Source organism: Equus asinus, chromosome 30, assembly GCF_041296235.1.
Source record: "Equus asinus isolate D_3611 breed Donkey chromosome 30, EquAss-T2T_v2, whole genome shotgun sequence".
Lineage (NCBI taxonomy): Eukaryota > Metazoa > Chordata > Mammalia > Perissodactyla > Equidae > Equus > Equus asinus.
This window is the reverse complement of record NC_091819.1, coordinates 4,769,415-4,793,560: the sequence shown is the minus strand read 5'-3', so window position 1 is coordinate 4,793,560 and position 24,146 is coordinate 4,769,415. Positions and strand designations below refer to the sequence as shown.

Below are 24,146 nucleotides of genomic sequence, written 5' to 3'. Positions count from 1 at the left end.
GTGCACTCCATGCCTACAGACATGTGTATGTATGTGTGAATTTCTTCTTACCTGTGGATCCTTCAAGGGCAGAAATTCAGTCTTATTCATTACGTTACATACTCACAGCTTGGCAAACAGGTGTTCACTAAATGTTTGATGTACAAATGGATGGACGGATGAACGAGCTAACAAATTAGCAAGCCTTATCAATAGCCCAAGATGCGATATTCATCCATGGTCACAAGATGGCATTATGGCTCTCCACAGTCTATGCCACACCAGAGATACGAGGTGCAAAACCAAAAATAATTCCAGAAGCTGGAACTACCTCAGGATTTGGAAAGTCCCAATCACCTTGAGTTGGTAAATATACATCTACCCCTATCAAACCTTCCTGGTGCTATTTTTGAAATGGAATACAAAAATTTCTTTATTCAAAACCCATGATACTGAAGGGATAACCTCTAATATTTTTCTACCTTTCACATACAAATCAGCAAGATTCTAGGATCATTTGCAAGGATGCAAAAAGAAGAAAATCATTTTCCCTAGGAAATACGTCCATAGAATTTTCTGACAATAGACGAGAGCTAGAGTCTCAGGCAGCTATTTCTAAAAGTAAATTATATTATACTGCCCAGTTCCTACGATAGAAGCTGAGCCTATCACCATGACCGCGAAGTTCAGGAAGTTTCAGATAACTCCTTGTTTGATTATCACTGCTGCGCTCTCTAGACCAGGGAAGTGTCTGGCATGGAGGCTGTTAGAACCTGTCCTAAAGGCTATTTCAGACGTTAGAAACTAGTAAGAAAATTCAAGTGACTGAAATATGAAATAAGCTTTCTTCATTACAGTGGAAGCAGCAGAAAAAGAAAGACTTGACAGCAGGGTCTGAAAGTATCGGGAAGATATCTCTGGAAAGAATTGGAACAGAACTACCTACCCCATAAAAGAGTTTCTAAACAACAATATTTTATAAAGTCTTAAACATGTAATCATTACAGAGAATTGCACTTAAAAGGATGTTACCTCCTAAGAGGTCAGAACATTTAAGAGAAAAAGTAAAATGGTACTTAGACTATTATGATAAAACATAATTCTAAACCTCATAATTAGAAGTGTTAGTTCTTAAACCACTAACGACACATATTTTTAAAAATCACCTATCAATATATTTTCAAATACTTTCATAAAGAATTATTTAAAATAAATGAGTTTTAATTACTGAGCACTATGTACAAAGATCTACTGCATATGTCAACATGAATAAATTGCCGTTCCTGCCTTCAAGGATGCTAATATATTCTAGGTATGTTGGTCAGAGAAAAAAACTCTAAAATGAATACCAAAAGAGCCTATTTATAATCTACCTTTACTCTCAGACTTGTGTGTGTGACACTTCACAATAATTAAGCTGTAAACCTATAGTCTCCTGCCAAACTGTTTCTTCTTTCCAGTACTCAAAGGACAGAATGGCAGTGGTAGGTCACTGGGAACCTACTTCACAGCACTATCAACACTAATAATATTACCACGCTGTGAAAACACACAATACATTGGTATAATCAATATGTGGCCAAATACATGTGTTTTCATTACAATCACTTGTTCTGAAGAGGACTAGTCATAAAAACTTAACAGAAAACCTCTATGTATGAACCTAAATCATCTTAATCCTTAAATACTTCAAAGTGATCTGCTTCTCATGAATAAGAAAGTTAAATAGATACTTTGATTCTAAAAGAGCTTTGTTTTTTATTAACATTAGTTGTGATATAAACAAACACATTATGGTCAAAATTATTTCCTTCTGTGTGTGTGTATGTGCAAGGTTTAGAGGAAAAAATCTCATCTGATTTCTTAAGAGTTAAGGTATGCCTGCGAAGACAATTAGGCAGTGAAGAGAACGCGCTACCCTGCGGTCCAGGAGAAGGTCCCCAGGCTGCTGCGTGGGAGTCTCGCCTGCCTATAAGCTCGGAGACTCTTCAGGGGAAGAAAACAGGGAAGTTCTAGAGGGGCAGTTGAATCCAGATTGGGTGAGATCACCGGGAGTTGTTTCTAACGCCAGGAAGCTTTTCAGAACTACTCCCAACACTTTCCACGTTGCTTTCCATAGTGGCTTAAGGCTAAAACTTTGATTTAAACCAGAAACTCAGGGAATCCCTGTATTAGAGGCAGCCTCCTTGCTGGTATGTGGTATTCGGTGTGCTAGGGAGGGAAGGGGGTGAAGGGAACGGTGTCCTGAGGTAAAGGTAATGAGTGTGCGCTGATAGCGACAGTGGCTTTCTGACAGACTCTGCAGACAAATTCTGAGACCTGGGATACTGACTTCTGTGACTGATACTACAATTTCTCAACAATTTTTCTAACCACAACTAAGACGGCATCTATTTCTATATATGTATTTAATTATCTAAATGAACTACTAAATGACTGCAGAAGAAACTCACACAATCTAAAGACCTTTATGTTTGCCAAGTATAAATTTTCACTACCTTTGGAAAGAACTACTCCGCCCTTCACAAAAGCATCTCTTACTACTTGTTCCTAATCTCTAAGTCCAGTCTCAGAGAATTCATTCATACATATATACACCAAGCTTACCTAATCTACAAATAGAGATGTTTTGTAATCATGAAACCTGGATTGAAAGGAGTCTGGTGCGTCAGCTTACCAGCAGTAGTCCAGCAGGTGAGGAGGAAGCACTGGGATGTATATGTGCTGCCAGTACATTGGGTAGAGCAGAGCAGCTGATCCATGGAGACAGGCAGTTAACTAAAATGTGTAAAGGATAACAACAATAAGTAGCCGCTGACCCTCCAAACAAAAGGTGCGCTCAAGTTATCAAAGATTAATGATGATCATCAAATAATTTAATGACCTAAATTACGTTATCTTTACCAAATCTGCAGATAAAAAGTCTTATGTTTCAGAAGCCCCTCTGAAAAATATATAAACAGCAAAAGTCTCTTCTTGGGCAACCTATGTAGACAGATATAACTATCTGAAAATACAGTGCCTAGGGTTGAAACTTAGAACATAAATAAAAGTAAAACTGAAAAATTAGGTGAGCATCTCCGAAGAAACTGTAGGAAATTACAATTTGTGCAGCACAGTTTGCACATCACTCAGATTAATATACCACGATTAAATATGGAAAAGAAGAGAGGCTGAAAGCTCCTGAGGGATATCATTAGGGCAAATTGCCAAAGAATGAAACATGAGCCAGTCAGGAGAGGCTGGAAGCTGCAAGAGTACCAGGGGACTTGAATGTTCGACAGTTGGAGCTGTAGTAATGTGTGAACTGCGGGTTATGGTATCAAGAGACTCTGTTCACTGACACATAGAATGTCACTATTGACCAGCAAACTGCCCAAGCTTGACAGCTGTACTACAGGAAGCCAAGTATATCATAATTTCATATTTAAACTGTTCATTTCAGATTAACATTTTGTTTCCTAGCTTTATATCACAACAGCTGCAAATATATTGATGCTATCTTAAACATAATTGCCATTTTAATCGTTCTGTTTTGGCAAGCAGTTAATTAAATATTTTTTAATGCTTAACAAAGGGATATCACTTTTTTTTCTTCCCTTCTACTGACCTTCCTCAGAATTCTTTCATGCAATTTTCTTTACGTTCTAAATTGTTTTTTTAAGTGTTAAGTAATTTTTTAGTGTTTAAAGCATTAACTGAAACAAGATTCTTCATTTTAAGGTTTTGCTATAGTCTGCATTTCAACATTACTAACAAAATCATTTTATTTGACTTGAAAATTAGAATTGAAAAATAAAACCAACTGAAAATGAATCACAGATTTTCTATAAATCATTATTTCTATTTTATTATACAAAGAAATTAAAACATACACATAGTAATAAAATTAACTTAAAAGGATAAACGTATACAAAGCAATTCAATCTTAATAGCAACATTTGTCTATATTTAAGTGTAAAAATAGTTGAAATAAAAAGAAATCAATTAAAATAATCTAATCTGAACCAAAAACATAAAAGTTTTGATTAAAAATATACTCATTTCATCATATTTATTATATATTTTTCCAATTAAATTTTTAATCAGTTTTATACGGCAAACAATGTATTTTGATTCCATTTAGGATGCTATCATTAAAGGGTTTAGTACTTTGCACATACAAGCTTTCCTTCAATAAATATTATTTTTAAAATTCCTCAATTAGAGCATACAATATACCACTAGGAGGCATTCAAATACTTCTATTTAACAACCACAGACCACAGATTTATTTATCTTATATATCTGAACTAGGGAAACAAAAATGGGCTTGATCTAACGCGTGTCAGATTCTCGGAGAGTTTTCAGGTACTCCCTGGTTGTATATTAGACATCTTTAAAGCTTCAGTAACTCTTTCCATCCCTTCAGTGTAGCCTAATGGACTAAAAGAGCTATGTAGCTAATTTACTCAGTTTCTTCATCTGCACATAGATGACTTTTAAAACATCCCATTTAAAACCTTAAAGAAAAGGACAATATTCTTTTTTTATTGTTGAAAAAATAACTAGCAGTCTAACAAGAGGAAAAATACATTTTCAAATGAGGAATTATAATATGGCTAATTTATTTTACTGGGCACACCCAGAGTCCAAAGTACTCTATCAAATGCTATATAGATACTTTCCCTGTGCCTTAATGGTCATCCTTAAATGAAGTTATGAATTATTCACTAATAAGGCACAATATTATCTGATGAATATGATTGGTTTCTTAGAGGACAACTTCTGTGATGATAAGCAGAGTAACAAAATTTCTGCAATGGCCAGCATTTAGCAGAAGGTTATCTCTGCTAATCAAGATCTTCCAAGAAAGAAGGAAGCTCTACAGAAGTTGGCAACTACCCCTCCCTAACCACAGCTTCTGGCCTAAGCAACTAGAACAAATTATTTAAAGTCATATAGCAACAGTGTCAGGTTTAGGTGGAACTATAAGGAATTTGCTTTTGCAAATATTGATTCTGTTAACTGAGACATCCAAATGGGGATTTCCAAGGAAGGCAGAAGCATACCAAAAAAGATGGACTCCCCCATACCCACTTAGCAGCAGATAATAACTATGTGATTAAAAAACAGAGAAAATACCATTATAGTATAATTTGTAGAGGAGATAGTAAAGTTCTGATAATAACTATGTGATTAAAAAACAGAGAAAATACCATTATAGTATAATTTGTAGAGGAGATAGTAAAGTTCTAAGTAAAAAAATATAATTAAGAAAAAATAAATTTACCAGGAAATTAAACACAGTTCTATCTAAGTTGTATAAGATAACAATGAAGCATATCATAGACAAAGTCAGAGCTCTGCCACTAAGAAGCTGTATGGCCTCTGGCACATCTGCAAATATAAGCAGATCTCAGTTTCCTAATCTTTAAAATAAGAATTCTATGGCGGCCTGTAAGCATTGTCTCTGACAGATCTAACATTGTTTATTCTTAAATCAGATCAATTCTAACATTTCATATTCTTGGTAATAGCTAAGGATTTTTTTTTCCATACAGGTGGTTAACAGAACATTTTAACTGGACTATAATTCAGATCCACCTTCAAAATATATCTAAAGATCACCTCCAAAAGCTTTAAAGCACATTTGGTAACTGCACAATTAGAAGTATAATAATTTACTTTCAACAAAGTCTTTGAGTGCCTACTATGTGCCATCATAAACCTTTACTACACAACAGGGACTCAGTTCTAAACAGAAAAAAGTCCCTGTTTTCATGGAGCTTACATATTAATGGTGAAAGCAAACAACAAACAAGTGAAGTATCTATGATGACAGTCAAAGGTGAGTTCTGTAAAGAAACCCAAAGCAGGGTGACAGGCAAGAGAGTGATGGAGGGGTTCTTTTAGAGAGGAGGGTTAGGGACAAACTCTGATATGGTGACATTTGAATTGAGACCCAACTGAAATAAGGAAGCCAACTATTGTGGATCTGGGGAGAAGAGTACTCCAAGCTGAGGAAACAATGTTCTCATAGGTCCTGAGATGGGACAGGCTTGGCATCTTCACAAAGCAGTAGGGAGGTCGGGTGATCAGACTGGAGGAGGTGGGAGAAGAGGCAGGGGATGATGCTGGACAGGCAAGCAGCATCAGGGTGGACAGCCCTCTGGGGCACAGCAAAGACTCTACATTTTGTTCTAGATGAGATCTGTCCGTATGTGTCACAACAAATCATTTACCTAGAACATTCTGAGAACCATGCAAATTAAGGAAAATAAACTACATACTTCAGAAGTTTGATTTGAAAAACAAAGTACTATAAAGAAATGAGATCAATTTATATAATTATATACATTATCTATGATATATTGAATCATTCAGCTTAAAGGGAAATGACACTCATATTTCTTTGGACCAGAATTACTCAGGATTCTACGTCTGGTTTGGGATAGGGCTACAACTCCACACTGCCTTTCTAATATTCCGTCAGCTACTTCTTTAATACCACATTGTCCTTCATGAAAGCAGAGGGCAGGAGAAGGGGTTCAGTGTTTGACTTAGAGCATACGCCAGGCAATACACCCTGGAATCTGCAGGAATAATACATTGCTATAACTTTCTGAGGAAAACAAGTTTACCAAATAAAGGCTTAAGAAAAAAATTCCTTATCTTTGTTAAATGACATATATAATGCACATATAATTTCACAAAGCATACTCCATACATTGAAATGATACAGTCCCAAAGTACTAACTAATGAAAAGTAAAATCATTGGGAATGTTTCTTTCCCATGCACCACAATTATAAAATAAGTATATATGGAAACCATGTGAAGAGACAAGAACTGGGGCCTGTGAAATCAGAGAGAGAAACCTGACAACAAAGGTTGGCAACAGTGAACTTCATCATAAAATAAAGGCACTTGACTTCCAGTTCCAGGCCACCAAGTCTAATGCAGATTCTGTCACTGATGATGATAATAATAATAGCAAATGTTTATATAATGCTTATATGTGCTGGGCACTACTCTGAGTACCTGATGCACTCAGATCTAATCCTCACAACAACCTTACAAAAAGGTACTATTATCATTACAGTCACATGTCACTTGACGACAGGGATACACTCTGAGAAATGCATCGTTAGGCAATTTCATTGTTGTGTGAACATGATAGAGTGTACTTACACAAACCTAGATGGTATAGCCTACTATAAACCTAAGCTGTATGGTAATAATCTTACGGCACCATTGTCATACATGCAATCCATCGTTGACCAAAATGTTGTTTTGCAGTACACAACTGTATTTCCGTTTTACAGATCATGACACCGCAGCAAAGTTAAACCAATTGCCCAAGATCACACAGCTAGTAAGTGGCAAAGCCAGGATACTAACTCAAGCAGACTCCAAAGTACAACCACCATTATTCTAAACTGCCTTTTGATATAAACAAAGATTCAAAATTCCATTATGAGAGTCTGAATAATGTCTACTGGCTGAAAATATCTTATCCTAATTATATAGTGGAGAATGAGTCTCTGGACTGAATAAACAAGAACAGTTGATCTTTATAAGAAAAACTCAGGGTCTCTGATAGAGATCCAATTTATAAAACTTTCCTCAGACGTCAAAGTCTACAACTTCAACAGAAAACCAACAGATTCTCTCAGAAAATGTTAAAAAGATAAAATAACTGATAAAAATTCTACAAGTTGTCACCTCAGTCTGCATCTGCAAGTACATTTAGTGGGAAGCTAAACCAAAGCTTTCCCTTTGTGATATGAAATCTCGTTTATTTTTTGTTCTTAAAGTATATTTATTAGAGGGAATCAGCCTACTAATAAAACTAAGCAATGTTTTAAGCAATTAAATAGACATGTATTTTGAGGGGGAAATACTGCATTATCAGATGCCCAAGAGACAGCAAATTATCCATCTAGAATGATAACCACAATGAAAAACAGTACAATTCTAATTCACACACTTTACAAGTAAAGATCTCACACTGACACATCGCCACTTCCATTATTCTAGTCTCCATGTCTCTCAGACAGATTGTGCCTCATTCTTACGTAGAAGTCCTACTCACTTCAATAGAGCTCTACCTGAATTACTGAGGGGCAGATTTATGTCCCCTAAAACTGTATTTATGCACAAAATCCAAGAACTAAAGATTAGAGACTTCATTTGATTTTTAACTGAATCAATACTTAATTTGGAAATTTAAACACTAAAATAACTATAAATATAGAGAATAAATTGCTGCAGATGGGAATGTGATAAATTCCTCATGGAATGAAAAAAATTTAGTGGAAAGCATAAAGAAACCATCTGTTTAAACACATTTAATTTACATTCACATTTAAAAGTTTAGGCCAAAAAAGGTAGCATGAAGGTATTTGAAAACTACAAAGTTATTCCAACTATAACATACTCTTACTTGAGTAAAATTCTAATGTTCAAATTAAGTTATAGTTGTAAGGAGATGTTTGGAGAAATAGCAACTTTATATAATGAAAAGAGACAGTATTTGGTTGTGCACTTTTTAATGCTTTTTATACTAAAATGTTACTTTATACTATATTCTCTTTCTTCATCCTATAGAATGGTAAATTCTGCCACTTCATTACTAAAAATTCATCTTAACCTCTTTCCAAAACACTCATGTCCTTTGGAGAGTTCTAATCATCTCACATTTGGTCACTGGTGTATTAGCTTTTCCTAGCCAAATGAGTCTAAATTATTTTTGCTTGCAGGCTTCTTTCATATATTCATTCTTTCATTCATTTTACAGATGGGGAAACTGAGGCAAAGTGAAACCAACTGCCCAAGATCACACAACTAGTAAGTGGGACACTACACGTGACAGGTACCAGGGATCCAGTAATGGACAAGAGAGGCCAGAATCTCTGCCCTCCAGGAGCTTACATTCCATGTCCCATCTACACACTACCACGACTGTCATACCAACTGCCCCTCGATTCTGCATTTCTGTAGCTGTCATGTTACACATAAATGCTAATATCTTCAAACATTTCCCTACAAGACCTTTCCCTATTACTAAACTTACTGCTTTCCAGTTCTCACTCTCAAAGTCAGTTCAATAGCAGTTTTGCTTTTTCTGGAGAAGGCCTACCTACCTTTCCACCAGGTGCACTAGCACTGTCCTAAGACTTAAGTTTAACATAGTGACTGAATCAAATAAGATCCCTTCCCTGAGGAGTCTAGTGTCTAGAAACACAAGCGGACAAGCAAGCAGTGAAAAAATTTAGGAAGAAAGTTTGGGGCCAGACAATGGACAGCTTGTAATGCCAGATTAAGGAGTTTTCTAAGCAATGAGTAATCATCCTTAGATGTTTTTGATTCTTAAGGATTGAGTAATTGTATACAGAATGAATAGAAAGGAGAAGAAAGTGGGAGGTCTAAACAGAAGGTATGTGTTAGCACTAAAAGTAGTATTAAAAATGGGGAAAAGGGACAAATGAGAGATTTTATGGATAATTGACTGGACTTGCAAAGAGAAGGAAAAAAGTCCCTTCAGGATAGGAGATTAGAAGCTCTTAAGGGAAGGGTACTATATGAGGGGCAGAGTGTAAATATGCATTTGGTGGTAACAAGATGGTCCTTGTAAAAGGCAAAATTGCGTAGAAGATGAAAGCATGTACTCTGGAGTCAGATGGACCTGGTTAAGCCACTTACTAGTTCTACGGCCTTGGGTAGCTTACTCCTTCTAAGTCTCAAAGTCCTCGTCTTCATCTGTCCACTGTGGATAACAACTGCCCTTACTGAATAGGAGGTGATGATTAAATTAATTTAAATTGCTCAGAAGGATGACTAGCTCATAGTATCCACTATATACTTCTTGGCTATAGTTACTCCTATCATCACCATCATCATCATCACCATTTTATGTAAACAGAGATAGTGCTAGCATTCAATATATACGATCTGAAAACAATATTTGTGGGAAAAGGTAATTGCCTGAATTAAGGCAGTGGGCCACTAGAATGGAGAACAGGGGTCAGAGAAGAAAGGATTAAGGAGGTAGGATCTATAGGACTTAGGAGGAGAAGACAGAGGAGGGGGAGATGCCAATCACCAAATCAGTCCTACAGTAGGATAAGGAGATTATGGGGAAAGATGATGAATTCCATTCAGGAAATGTTGACTGACATATCCACAATGAGTTAAATTGCAGCACATAACCTAGGAAAGCTCATCAGAAGAGAAAAATTTGTCTAACTGCAAAATGAAAAAATGTGTACTTTGTAAAAACACAAAAACACCCCACACTGCTCTCAACAGTAGTTTTACTAAATAAACAGAAACAATACATATGTTTTTTCTTATACTTAACATTGATAATCACTAACACTACAAAATCAAGACATTCTATATAGAAAATTTCAAAGTAAACTGAAATCTTCTGAGGTTACTGTGGAGATCATAGTAGTTGCAGGAACAAAGCTTATGGAACCTAGTGAATGAAAACTTAATATACCCTTTGCAGAAAAATATGCTCTTTTCTATGAACAACTCCTCTTATCACCACAAGAGCTGGAAGATACACACACCTCCATCTTCCTGTCTCAGAAGCTTCCTCTGTCTACCATCCATACATATTTTCCAACAAAGTGCTACATGATGCCCTCAACAGTCTTATTTCCACACTCCAGTCACATTCACTTAGCACTGAATGAAAACACAATGTTCAGCAGAACACATACATGTCAAATAATACACTGGTAAGGAGAAGTACTATCTACAGTTTCAGCTGACATAATTGGTTGCTACAGGCTTTGGGAAGAATCGAAAATCTAAAAATTGTTCCTAGAATCTCTCTCCCTGAGAGGTCTTGATGAGATTTTTGACCTGCACCACTCTGCTGCAGCTTTAAAAGCAAAACAGGCAAAAATATACTTCAATAATCTTAACTAGGAAATAGACCTGCCTTTGTTCTCTCACCAACTATTCAATTCTTAATCTCCAGAAAGATTCCCTGTGCTTCAGGTTTCAGATTAAATGCTGATACAGGTGGCACCATTAAGAGACAAATCAAGACTATGTAGAATCCAGATGGAGAGGTTAAAATCCTCTGGATTCCCCTTCAGTCTAACTAAACCTATAAAATCTACATTTTAATAGCTGATTTTCCGGGGATCACAAGATTTCTTTTTGCATATGCCCTTGATGGAATTAATGAGAGAAGGAGAGAAAAGCATATGCTAAATGCCTGAGGGCAACTGTGACAAAGAAAGAAACCACAGTTGATTAGCACAATTCCAGCACTCACGACATACTGCCTGCTCTAAATATTCCAGAAAGAACATGCACCACACAATCAAATCTCTGTAACTAATGTGCTTATAGACTTTAAGAAGGTGACATTTACCAACTAAATATTGGTCAAAATAGTAGCTAACATTTAGACATCTGCTTTAAAGAGGCATCTCTTCCACCTGCTTCTAGAGGCCACAGAGATACACTCTAGTTAACATATTACTGACAGGATGATGAGAAGGCTCCTGTCAGATGCTGGCCAGCCGGGTGTTTGAGACAAAATGCACGGCCCCAGCTGACTAGTTAGAGAAAGTCTGGTGAGGTACAATTATGGAGGCATATGACAAGACTTCATGCCTGACTGATTTGAGAACCGATGACACGGCTTTAAACAGCAATCTTCCCTACCTCTGGTCACAAAACAGCAATAAGTCAACTGATATACTCTTGTAATATCATGATTTATTCCTTTGCTTTGAATACATGAGACTCTGGGATGATGTTCTGCTAGTCTACTCAAGATTCACTTGGGGCTTAAACATCTAGGGCCTGCCTACAGCATGTATAAAATCAATGTTCTTGTTCAGGATTACCAGGAATCCTTCCGTGTGTACTAATAATAATGTGTATATCAATAGAATAAACACAAAACCCACTATGTCCCAATTCATTCAACTCCAAAAAATAAAAATATAATAATGGATCCTAACAAATACTATAGTTTAATATAAGGAGGAAAACTCGTTAAGATTTTTAAAAAATAACAATACTCTTGTTATTTTTGCTAATGTATCTCAAAACTAAATTTTTTTATTTTAAAGTTTATCTCTATAAAGATAATTACAAATTATAATTTTAACTACAAACAGCACCTAAAGAAAGGGACCAGCAAGTAAGTTGATTCTCTACCCGTGTGTCACCATTAAAACTCCAGAAAGCTATAAAGTTGACAAATATGATTTTAATAAAATTAATGAATATCAGGGTAAACTCAAAATTTCTAAAACTATAATAAAATTATCAATTTAAGACACTTTTAACTTATACATATTCTTCCAATAATTAAAATTTTGGCTGTAATTTAAAAAATGAAAATGGCTAAAACACAATTTCTTGCATTAAGTACATTATAGTCTTTATGGTATGTAAAATATATAAGAACGTAAAAAGCTTAAAAGCAAGTCAACTCATTGATACCTTAACTATTCCTTCCTTGGATGTTTCAGAGATCTCACTAAACTCTTTCCAAAAAATAGTTTATTTCTAATTTATGTTAAGGTACTAGTCTTTGACCTTAAATGTTACTATGCATGGAATTTATAGCAGATATATATATATATATTTTCAAGATAGATTCAAGCACAGCAGCTTCCCCCACATACGAAGGGTAAGGAGAACATGAGAGCGAACTTTCTTATTAGTTCTACTGGCACAGAGAGTGAAGCAAAACAAAGCTGGTGACTTAGAGGTGACGTCACCATCAAGTATTCACCGTCATAAACAATTGGTATTAAGTTTACCTCAAACATAGGAAACAACTCCCTAAATAATACTAAGCCTTTACTAAATAATTTATTTTTTAATGCAATTCAAGTTAAAGGGTAGGCATGTTAACTTTTACTCTAAACTGCAGATATAGTCTACTATAAAATTACAGCTAATAATCATTGAAGAATCATTGCATCTTATGCAGATATAATTCTAAGCACCTCATATTACATATATGTGTGTATACATATACATATATATGTGTGTGTGTGTATATATAAACTTAATCTTTACAGCAACTCTATGAGATTTAGACTATTATTCCCATTCTCCCAGTTTATGTGTGAAGAAACTGAGTCAAAGAGAAGTTATCCAGCCGTTAAAAGGTATTTATAAACTACACCAAAGAGAAACACCAATATTTTACCAAAAGAACATGCTCACATTTATTTCTAATGTCTTCCTACATAGAGCAGGTTTTACCTTCATTCACATAGCTCACTCCTGCTCCCTCTTCAGATCTCTGCTCAAGTACTACCTCATTAGAGACGCTTTCCATGACCCCATATAAAACTGAAACCTGCCCTTCACCTTTTATCCTGCACACACACTCATATAGAAACACATATAATGTGTTTTTCAATATGTAAAATAATATATACTTTTTGGGGAAAGTGTGCATATAAAAATTGTAATTCAAAATATCAAAACTGTATTTTTTCAATTGTAGAATAATGGAAATAACCCAAAATTAGAATCAGGAGACCAGTTCCACATTACCCGTCTCCAATTAGTTATTTGGCTTTGGGGTGGTCATTTACCTCTCTGAAAATACCTTTCTCATTGATAAATACTAAGTAGATAACCTAGAGAAATCCTGGAACTCCTTCTACTCTAAAACACTAAAACTTCATAGAATGAGGTTTTTATTTCTACTATAGGAGAACAAAACATAAAAATATTATCTTATTTTTATCAATTAACCAAATTTGTAAGGAAGCAAATTCATGCAGCATTGAATAATGGTTTTTAATAAATACCTCATATATTACGTAAAACTATATTTAGATTTGTAGTAAAAATTTCAAAGTCAAAAATATTAAAATTTTAATGCTTAACATAGAAAAAAATTAGGAAATCTAGCAAAATATTTCTGAGTATTTTTTATGACCCCAGGAAACTCCTTCCATTCTTGCTGCCTTTACCACACTAATGAAGACCCTCCAAAAGAACATTTTAGTGAGTGGCATAAAACCTGTGATTAAAAAAAAAATGCTACTTTGACTTTTAAGTTATCAATCTGAAGAGCTCCTCCAAATCAGAATTATTATAGAATCTACTCCCAAACCACTACTTGGCAACAAAGATGAATCTACCTATTACCAGGTTAGGATAGCAGCTATTATTATGGCCCCTTGATTTCTTTCAAGTAGCTCCAATGGAAAAAGCCACAAGTGAATAATAAAGATCTCATAATAGCTCTTAAGAATTCTTTATATGGTAGAAGGCACTAAAATGAACTCAGGAGAGTTAAAAAGAAGAAAAAAAACTGTCATCTCCTGGTAAGAAAAAATAATTAACCTGGCTTAATGCATCTGAGAAGACCTTCTATAAATCAGACTTTTGTACTTCAAGAGCCAGCTTAAAACCATATATCAAAAAAGTATGTAGATATTGTCTTATAAGTACATACAGAACATTTCTAAATCTGCAGAGGTTTGTAGGTCTTTTTGTGAAATGCTCAATACCTTCTACTTAAAAGGAGAAGTGTGAAGTACTTACAGTGCTTAATTTGCTAGAGGTAATAATGATGCGCCTTTCGTGTAGCATACTGGCATACAGTTGCAGCATATTGTTCACATCCACGGCAACAAAATATTCAGTAAGATTTCTCTGCACAAGTGAAAAATAATTGTGTAAGTTATAGCTCATGGTGATTACGAAGGAAAACATTTTGTACATTTATCAAAAAGTCTTAATGTTCAAAGGATGCTATTAATAAAAATTGTATTCATTAAAATAATTAAATTTAATACTATTCTGCTGCCACATGAAGCACACAACATTCTATTACTCTTTGAAATATAATCCTACTCCAGGAAAATGTTTCTCAGAGGGTCACATATTTCCCATTCTCCCTCCCCAGGTACTTTTAAAAGAAGTGGATTTCCTGGGCCGCAATCTGGACCTGCTGAATTGTAACCTTCAAAATATGGCCCCAAGAATCTGTTTTGTAAATAAATACTCCTGGTGAATCTTATACACACTGAACTTTGAGAACTGCTACTCCAGAAAACACATTTTGAGTCTTTTTGTTTGTCAATAACTCAGCAGGTAACATTATTGTCTGTACTATGTATAAGACACCCAAAGAATACAGTGGATTTAAAAGGCAGATCTTGGGTTCTTTATTAAGGAAAATCCCTTGTTTATATCCCACGTCAGGCATGCTTTATACTATCATAACCAAATAAATTTGGTGTTAGTCTAATTTAATTCCTTGATTTAACACTTTAAATTATTTTCCCTATACAAGAACAAAGCTGGAATAAGGTACATTAACTTCAACTTTCAGATCCTGTCCTTCTCACATATTTTTAATTTTCTGTACTCAAACTTAAGCACATCAGAAAGCAACAAAGTAATGAAGAGACTGACTAAGATATGATAATAAACTGAAACTGTACTACCAGGTGAACTATGACCTGGCGAGGCTAAAACTTTCACCTGGGCAAGAAAGAAGAAATCCAATCATTTCTTCAATTTCCAAATGGTAGAAACTTTACCAGGAAAAACCGGTAATTACAGCAGGGCTTATAGATAGAGTCTATAAATATCAGTGAGTGACGTTGAACTTAGAGGGGAGAGACCCATTTCCTGTTTTCTCTATTTGAAACCTACCTCACTTTCCAATTCAACTTTTCATATACAATATTACTTCTATGACATTGAATATTAATTTTTTCCCTATAATCTGAAAGAAAGATAATTTCTACATGAGGAATTACTTCTCAACAAGGAATGCTTTCTTATGTTTATGTCCTTGTTTGCTTTTTTTTTTTCTAAACAGGATTTTGGAAACAAAATACCTTAATGGAGATGTAAAAATGTATATTCTCAACGGCAATTTTTCCTTAGAACGGTTCTTTAAAATTTTCAAAGTAATAGCATTTAAAAAAAAAAATAAGGTTTTTTAAATCAAACTATTAGCTGTTTATTAGTAAACGTAAGAAAGGTAAATAGAGGAGAGAGTAGAAGGGAGTAACTTTGACTTTGCATTAAAAACTCTCAAGTAAAGGGACAGGATCATATAAGTCAAGGGCGTAGTCAATTAGCCTCAAGGAAAACATAACGGGGTAGCAGGCCCACAGAGTATAGCGCACAAGACCGCAGCGCCTAGTAAGTGGCCTGAGAGCTTGGATGGTCTCTCAGACCATATTAAGAGCAGTTTACTATAGTCTTCTCACAGGAGCTATCCGGACTCAAGTGTACTAAAAGCACCACGGACAGCCCTGGTTTGACATGAGAAAATTTACAACTGTCTCCTTGGACGTCCTTCCTTCATAACCCATGTGCTTCTGGAAACCAAACAGTAAGTTTGAAAACATTTTTGGAAGAACTGTAGCATTCTGAAGAAAATAATAAGCATTCCTGGAAATATTTTTTCCTGTTGATGTTTCCTTCACTTTTGATTAAATTATTTCTACCACTGCATTTTATCTTTCCAACAGAAGCTGAAAAAATTACATAAGGGAATATTTTCTTTTCAGACAGCACCGAAAAGCATATTTGTCACTTCTACTTACTTATGTAAAACTTTTCTACAGAATATTAATTTGTAATAACTATTAAAACACTGAAAATATTTCTAGTATGACTACAATTTAGGACTCTAAATAAAATGCAAAATTTAGCAATTTTTATAATTTCTTGCAGTACCCCTCAAGTCTTACAAAATACGTACTACTAAAATTAAAATCAGGGAACAAGTCCAGGACACCTAAGATTGAACAGAGACAGATGGAGGAATTAAAATACCACGGTCAGTTCCCTGAAGTCACTCTCTGTGAAAATACTTCCCATCGCCATATTCTTTCCCCACCAGCAGAAGTCATCTCTGGAGAGAGCACCTCCACCTGATCCACGGGAGCTCAGGACCTAATTGAATATGTACGATCCTATGTAACTGCCCCAAATGGTACAAAGTTTTTCTCATATAATTTTCCTTACCTACAACCAGATATTTAAGAAGGGAGTAAAGTAGCAGACATATAAAGAAGAAAAAGAGACATCACTATTCTTTATTTCTTCATTATGTCTCACAAACACAGACAGTTACAATGAATTCTACTTCTCTATAGAGGAATCCTTAAACAGTGAGACCAAAATAAATAATATCCCTATAGAGGAATCCTTAAACAGTGAGACCAAAATAAATAATATCCATAACTTGACAATAAAAAACATACAAAACAGAAAACTTACACTCTCAGGTATTGTTGGGAGTCCAGTTACATCAGGGGCAATGAAGTAGGAATGCTAATCAATAGAAATAAATCACATAAGGAGAATTAAAATTTGGAAGCATTATATATAATTTGAGATAAAAATAAGAAAAAATATATCAACTAAATTAATAAATACCAAGGACTGATGAGCAGGATTTGTTGAATTTGAGAGATTCTACAATAATACTGTAATAACTTTGTACAGTGACAGATGGTAACTAAATATATTAAGATGATCATTTCATAATGTATAAATATATCAAATCACTATATTGTACACCTGAAACTAACACAATATTGTATGTCAATTATACTTCAATTAAAAAAACATTTTTAAAGATTCTTAAATTAGATAGCAGGTTTATATGAGATTTAACAATGATTTTCTCATATTAAAAATATTTAATTTTAAAATTGAAATAATTCTGGAAAAAGTTTAAGACAAAAAAGTATATTACTAAAAGGTTTATAAATATATATATACATGAAAGGTATATAAAATATATTTATTTAAACACATTTAGTTCAGGGAGACTGGGGAAAAAAAGCTTGCTTACCCAAGAATATATCAAAATCTGTTAAGATTCCTGAGTTTCTATGGTCATTCACAAAAAATTTCTCTTGAACATATCAGCAACTATATCATTTAGAAAGCAGCAATAAAATATAATTTTTAAATATTTAAAACTTCTTAAAAATTAAATTACTCATCCAAAAATATGACCTTCACTCACTACACAAATATTAATTCGCTTCTATAATAGTCGAAGCAATACAACAGTTCATATATTTTTATAAAAAAGCATGTTGTGTTCATGTTTCCCATAACGTTCCCAAACTTTACCACCCAGAATCAGAGTACAACTAAATCACCAAAATTGCTTTATTTTCTGTTTATATTAATCTCCAAAATTATTTTACTATCTTAATCACATAAGGACATATTTAATACTGTCTTATAATTAAAGATTGGAAAAGAAACATTGTAGCCAATATTGAGCACAGCTGAACTCGTCAGAACAACGCTAGTTAACACAGTCATAATCTGTAATTTTCCAAGGTAGAAGAACAATATGAGATAAATCACAAGGTCTCCTGAGACTTTGTGACAAAAAATGTGACAGAAATCTCATGCTGTGAATGCACTAACATTACTACTAGTGACAATGGAGAATACGCATAAATCTGGTCTCTATTAGCTACTTTTATTTGGAGGGGTTTTTAACAGTATTGTATTTTATGAAATTACGCTTTAAAAGATAGCATAAACAGAAAATATACTCCAAATGATTAATTTTCTTAGAAGAGTCAAATTAACCATTTCCCAAAGGATTGGAGTGAATCTTAAAGACATAGTGAGAGAAGTAATTATTTTCCCAATTTAATAGTGATTTTTGGAAGCCAATGTCCCTTTAACTCACCGGTGCTAGGGAGGGCTGATCTTTCAGAACTTGCTCACTGGCAATAAATATCTCTTGGTTCTTACAATATGTGAGAGAAAAAATGAATGTTTTACTTTCATGGGGGAAGTTTACACAACAATTCGTGTGTCTCTGAGACAAACCCATGAGGCCACATTATACACTGAAAATATTTGAATAACATTAATTATAAATGGTATTTTCAATGCTGACTTGCTAATTTTATGCTAGAAAAGTCTTTTTTTTTTTTGGTGAGGAAGACTGGCCCTGAGCGAACATCTGTTGCTAATCTTCCTCTTCACCGCCTCCCCCCAAAGCCCCAATACATAGTTGTATATCCTAGTTGTAACTCCTTCTAGTTCTGTGTGGGATGCCACCACTGCACAGCTTGATGAGCAGTGTCTAAGTCCATGCTCAGGATCCATATCTGTGAACTCTGGGCCGCTGAAGTGGAGCTCACATTACTTAACCACTCAACCACTGGGCCGGCCCCTATGCTAGAAAAATCTTAAAGAAAGTATTTTCATTCTCAACTGAGAGTAGAGAATGCTGTTGATATTTAATAATTTTGAAATACAGTTTCAAAATAAGCATTTACGTTAGATATTAACTTTTCATAAAATCTCTGTGGTATTCTAGTGGTTATAATGTCAAGTCTTGAAAAATTCATGTGCCAGAGCATTCATGAAATGAACTTGTAAGAAAATCATAGTAGTTTCTCAAGCCTTGTCATATTTTTTTAATGGAAATTCTGCAAACAAAGCATTTCTTTCCACTTGTGAAGAAACAAAAATTCCCACGATCATCAATTTTAATCTGGTATCATAAAACTAATACCTCTAACTAGTAGTTGAAGAAGTGTGTTTTAATTCCACACTTTGCTGCTCATTAACAGCACAGAAGTGGGTACATTAATTTAGTAATCTGTTGTTGAAATTACTAAATGGACTTTCACAAAGTTAAGGTAATATTTTATCAACCAGCTGGACTTACCAACACTTAAAACACTGTATTGAGAATAGGTGTACAAGATTTGAAAGCTGTCATAGACTATTGATTCAAAAGTTTACAGGAAGTAATAAGGTTTAAATTATAGCAATAACTATGATATACAGAAATAGAACACAGTCAAATTCCTTTAACAAGATTATTTCAGATAATAAAAAATATCTTCTCCAATTCCTTTAACAAGATTATTTCAGATAATAAAAAATATCTTCGCCATATGAAATGAGACTTCAATTCATTGACAATTAACATTTGAATAGTTTTTCAGGGTATTTCTAGATATATCATTTCATGTAATTCCCCAAACTACTTTCCCAAAAATTAACTCAATTTCTCAAATGGAGAAAAGGGATCATCAAAAGAGATTAACTTTTTTACCAATACCACACATTCAGTGAGTGTGACTTAAAACAAAATCTAGTCTTAGTATTAGGAGGCCTTTCACTTATGGTTCTTACAAATAAAGGTGAAGCATCTCAATTGTCACTATTTTTAAAATGTATTATTGTAAGATATTTATTTACTCTTGAATAAACAAGATGCTCAATTTTAAAGACAGAATATATTTTATTTATCATTAATACTCAACAATAGCTGCTTCTATTATCTTAGTATCTATATTTCCTTGACCCTTTAACAAAGTGTTAGTCACTTTACAGATACAACTCTTTCAAAGAAAGACGCTCATTTTCAGAAAATCCAGAGCTTTCCTTCATTCTTCTTGACATTTTTCTTTGCCCTTTCTACTTCATTGCCACTAACCACAAACCCTGCATTCTTTTGGCTTTAACGACCCACAAATCTGAGTTTCTCTTGAACCGCTCCTTTCTCTAATTCATTTACTCCATCTGCTTTTTTCTCCCATACAGTCTATTTGGGCAATTAGACCTTAACCTCTCCTCTGTTCTCTCTCTATTCTATCCTTTAAATAGCTCAATTATTCCTACAACTGTCTACAGATGACTCCCATGCTTGGGTTAAAAATTCCAGGTTATCCTTAGCTTTCCAGCTCCCGATCTCCAAATAACTAATGAACATTTCCACTTGGGCGGTATGCAACAAAAGAGGATGTAGACATAAAGGTGAGGAGATCACAAGAAGAAAAGAACATTTTAAGCTGTTATAACAAGATAAAGTTTCACAAAAGCAGGAATTGAGCTAGTTCTAGACTAACGATGGAGAGTCTACAAAGAGACTTTAGGAAAAAAGGCACGTGTACAAGTGAGAAAGCATGGTGTTCATTCAGGAAGACAAACAGAACAAGGTGACCAGACTCGAGAATCAATTTAGGAAAAAAAGGTGGGACCGAAAAATGAAAAGTTGGATTGAGGCTAAGGAGTGGGTGGTCCTGAAAGCCTGGCCAAAAGTTTGCACAAATCCTATAGAAAACAGCGAGCTATTAAAGGTTTTCCACAGGGGACTTTACACAGTGAAGGAAGTTTAATCTGACAGTGTTTTGCAGAAAAGACTGGAAGGGAGACTCTGGACCAAGAACTCTTTGAAGCGCTTTGCACCTGAACTAGGGTGATGATAGCAGGAACATAAAGACCAGAATAATGTAAGAGAACACTATTATTAAATGAAATCACGGGGAGAAATTTAGGCAAGAAGAAAGTTATTACTAAAGAAAAAATATAATAATAACAATTTCTTTATCTTGCAAAACAGCAGAAGACCTATTAACACTCTTACATACATTTCAAGTTATTTTTTCTTTCAGTTTCTCTTGCATCATTATATATTTCTCTTCTTTATTGGGAAAACTTACTACAAATTTTAACATTCTATTTGGAATGCCAAATTAGTGAAGAATACTAATGAAAATATCCATATTTTATCATTAACTTTGAATCTTTACAAAACCACCCAAAATACTAGTGTGTTTTTAGCTATAAATGGCATAGTTCATTAAAAGTTTCAATAGTAAATAATCTATATCCCCACAGGCTTACTGTTTTGACAAACTTCAGTCATATTTCCAGTGTTTGTTGATTTTACCAGAAGATGTATTGAAATATAGGAAAAAGAAGAAGAAACTTTACACCCAGAATTTTTATCATATACTTAGTTATATGCTACATGTTATATTTTCAATTCTTATTATGTACTGTTTTCATTTTATGAGGGGTATTTGTGGGGAGGTGTTTGTGTGTGTGTCTGTTTCATTACTATGGATAGATTTCAGCTGAAAATCAATGTTCCTCACAATCAAAATATTCTCACAGATCTGAAGTTTTCTTGGGAGCAGAGGTGACTCAGAGTTCCTTGGAGGTGCATGTGTTCTTAAATGAAAATGGCTACAGTTCCAAAAATTCAGTTCCTGACTGAATACTTACCACACTCAAATTGACAGGAGTGTTTGCCTTTGGTACTGGGTGGTTATAGAGTGATTTGAGAGTTTCATTCAAATCATTTTCCTAGAGTAAAAAAAAAAGTACATCTTATAAATCAAATATATACTAAGCAAATACAACTAAAACTATTTGATAAAATCATGCACTGTGCCTTTTCACATTAGACATGTTTTACGTAACTGCTTTCCACAGGAATGTGTCAAATAGCTGAAGATGCAATATTTAAATCTAAGAAATACGGAAAAGATATTCAAATCTCTTTATCCAGAAAGAATAATAGCATTATTTCCATTCAGTATAAATATGTATTTTGCAAAATTTAATTACTATAAAATGCATTGATATCTATAGAAGGAAATCATTTAAATCATTAAATGCAAGAAGAACAAGGGGATTGAATAAAAATAGTAATACAACCTTTTATCAGTTCACTGAATGCTTTGGTTGTCCATTTTAATTTTAAAATCTCAATCTTAATTTTTAAGGAATAGATACAATTTAAGTAAGATCATTGTACTAAGATGTAACATAGAGGTTATTCTGAATATTTCTTTTCTAAGCAGCTACTGGTCACTACTTGATCCATAATAAATGAGATTAAATAAAATACATAACACATCTATTTTACAGGATTTGTACAATAATAATGTACCTGGATATGCACACTCACTTTTCTGAATTACACATACAAATCCAGTAATAAAATGTGAAGGTAGCTTTATATATATATATAGTTAATTTTATTCTCTCTTAAAATATTTATATTGGGAGAATAAACCAAAGGAAAGAGAAATAATTAAGGAAATAATTTTAAGAGATTTGGATATGAGACACCTGATTTCTCACAATTTCTCTGATAACTTGACTATCAAAACTGAACAATTCAGGGGCCAGCCCCATGGTTGAGCGGTTAAGTTCTCGAGCTCCGGGGCCGGCCCCGTGGCCAAGTGGTTAAGTTCGCACGCTCCGCTGCAGGTGGTTCAGTGTTTCGTTGGTTCGAATCCTGGGCGCGGACATGGCACTGCTCATCAAACAACGCTGAGGCAGCATCCCACATGCCACAACTAGAAGGACCCACAACGAAGAATATACAACTATGTACTGGGGGCTTTGGAGAGAAAAAGGAAAAAAATAAAATCTTTAAAACAAAAAAAGTTCTCGAGCTCCACTCCAGTGGCCCAGGGTTTCGCTGGTTCGGATCCTGGATGCAGACATGGCACCGCTCATCAGGCCACACTGAGGTGGCGTCCCGCATAGCACAACCCAAAGGACCTACAACTAGAACACACAACTATGCACCAGGGAGACACTGGGGAGAAGAAGCAGCAGCTAAAAAAAAGATTGGCAACACATATTAGCTAGCTCAGGTGCCAAGCTTAAATCTTGGGTGCACACTTACAAAAGCGTGCACTCAAAACTGCCTATTTGAAATTCTCTTTAGAATGACCTAAAAAGAAAGACTTTAAAGAATTTATCTCAACCATTTAAACAATGAAATATACCACAGGATACTCCAGATGATATTGATGCTCTGTGTATACAAAATTCCTATGGCTACATAAATTTTTTAAAAGTCTAGCTTTTAAAAATCCTTTGTACTTGCCTGATGTTGATCAGGTAAGGATAACCTGAATTGTAAAACCTAAATAGCAATCTAAATAACCTGTGGCACTGGAGTGAAAATGAAAAGAAAAAAAATATTACAATTATGGATTTACTTCTGGTTATTTAATTAATACCATGAACTTATAATATTTTTTTCTCTAATTAAGAACACAAATATAGTCTCCCTTATTTCCTCTTCTCTGAAAATCAAAATCATATTGATTTGGCCATAGTATTTTCTTTTATATATTCCAGTATTACTGAGGTCTTTGGGAGAATACGAAATATAATGGGTACATAAGTATTAATTTATCAATAAGACTCTCTAAAGGAAAAGTATTCAAACTTTAGACAACTAATACAAGTAATGTTAGTTTCACATGTAACTCACAAAAACAAAGAACGAGAAATTATCATGAAGTAGAATTCTGGTTTTTAGTTTTCAATGATTAAATACTTTTACTTCCAGGTATTTTCTTACGAAAACGAATGACTATATAGCTTCAACATAAAATT

At 34.3% G+C, this 24,146-nt stretch overlaps 1 protein-coding gene across 11 annotated transcripts in view; it reads right to left on the bottom strand.

Annotated features, from left to right (window-relative positions):
* DENND1B (DENN domain containing 1B) overlaps positions 1-24,146 on the bottom strand; it is a 244,500-nt gene that overhangs the window by 93,449 nt on the left and 126,905 nt on the right. For 6 of the 11 annotated variants that reach the window (XM_070501653.1, XM_070501657.1, XM_070501656.1 and 3 more), the window contains exons 7-11: positions 22,008-22,088; positions 18,664-18,723; positions 17,220-17,273; positions 14,517-14,627; positions 2,657-2,757 (exon numbers count right to left, since the gene is read on the bottom strand). In XM_070501653.1, coding sequence (XP_070357754.1) covers positions 2,657-2,757; positions 14,517-14,627; positions 17,220-17,273; positions 18,664-18,723; positions 22,008-22,088 — 407 coding nt within the window. The remainder of the gene's footprint in view (positions 1-2,656; positions 2,758-14,516; positions 14,628-17,219; positions 17,274-18,663; positions 18,724-22,007; positions 22,089-24,146) is intronic. The other 5 variants (XM_044762634.2, XM_044762641.2, XM_070501660.1 and 2 more) reach the window with 1 other exon arrangement.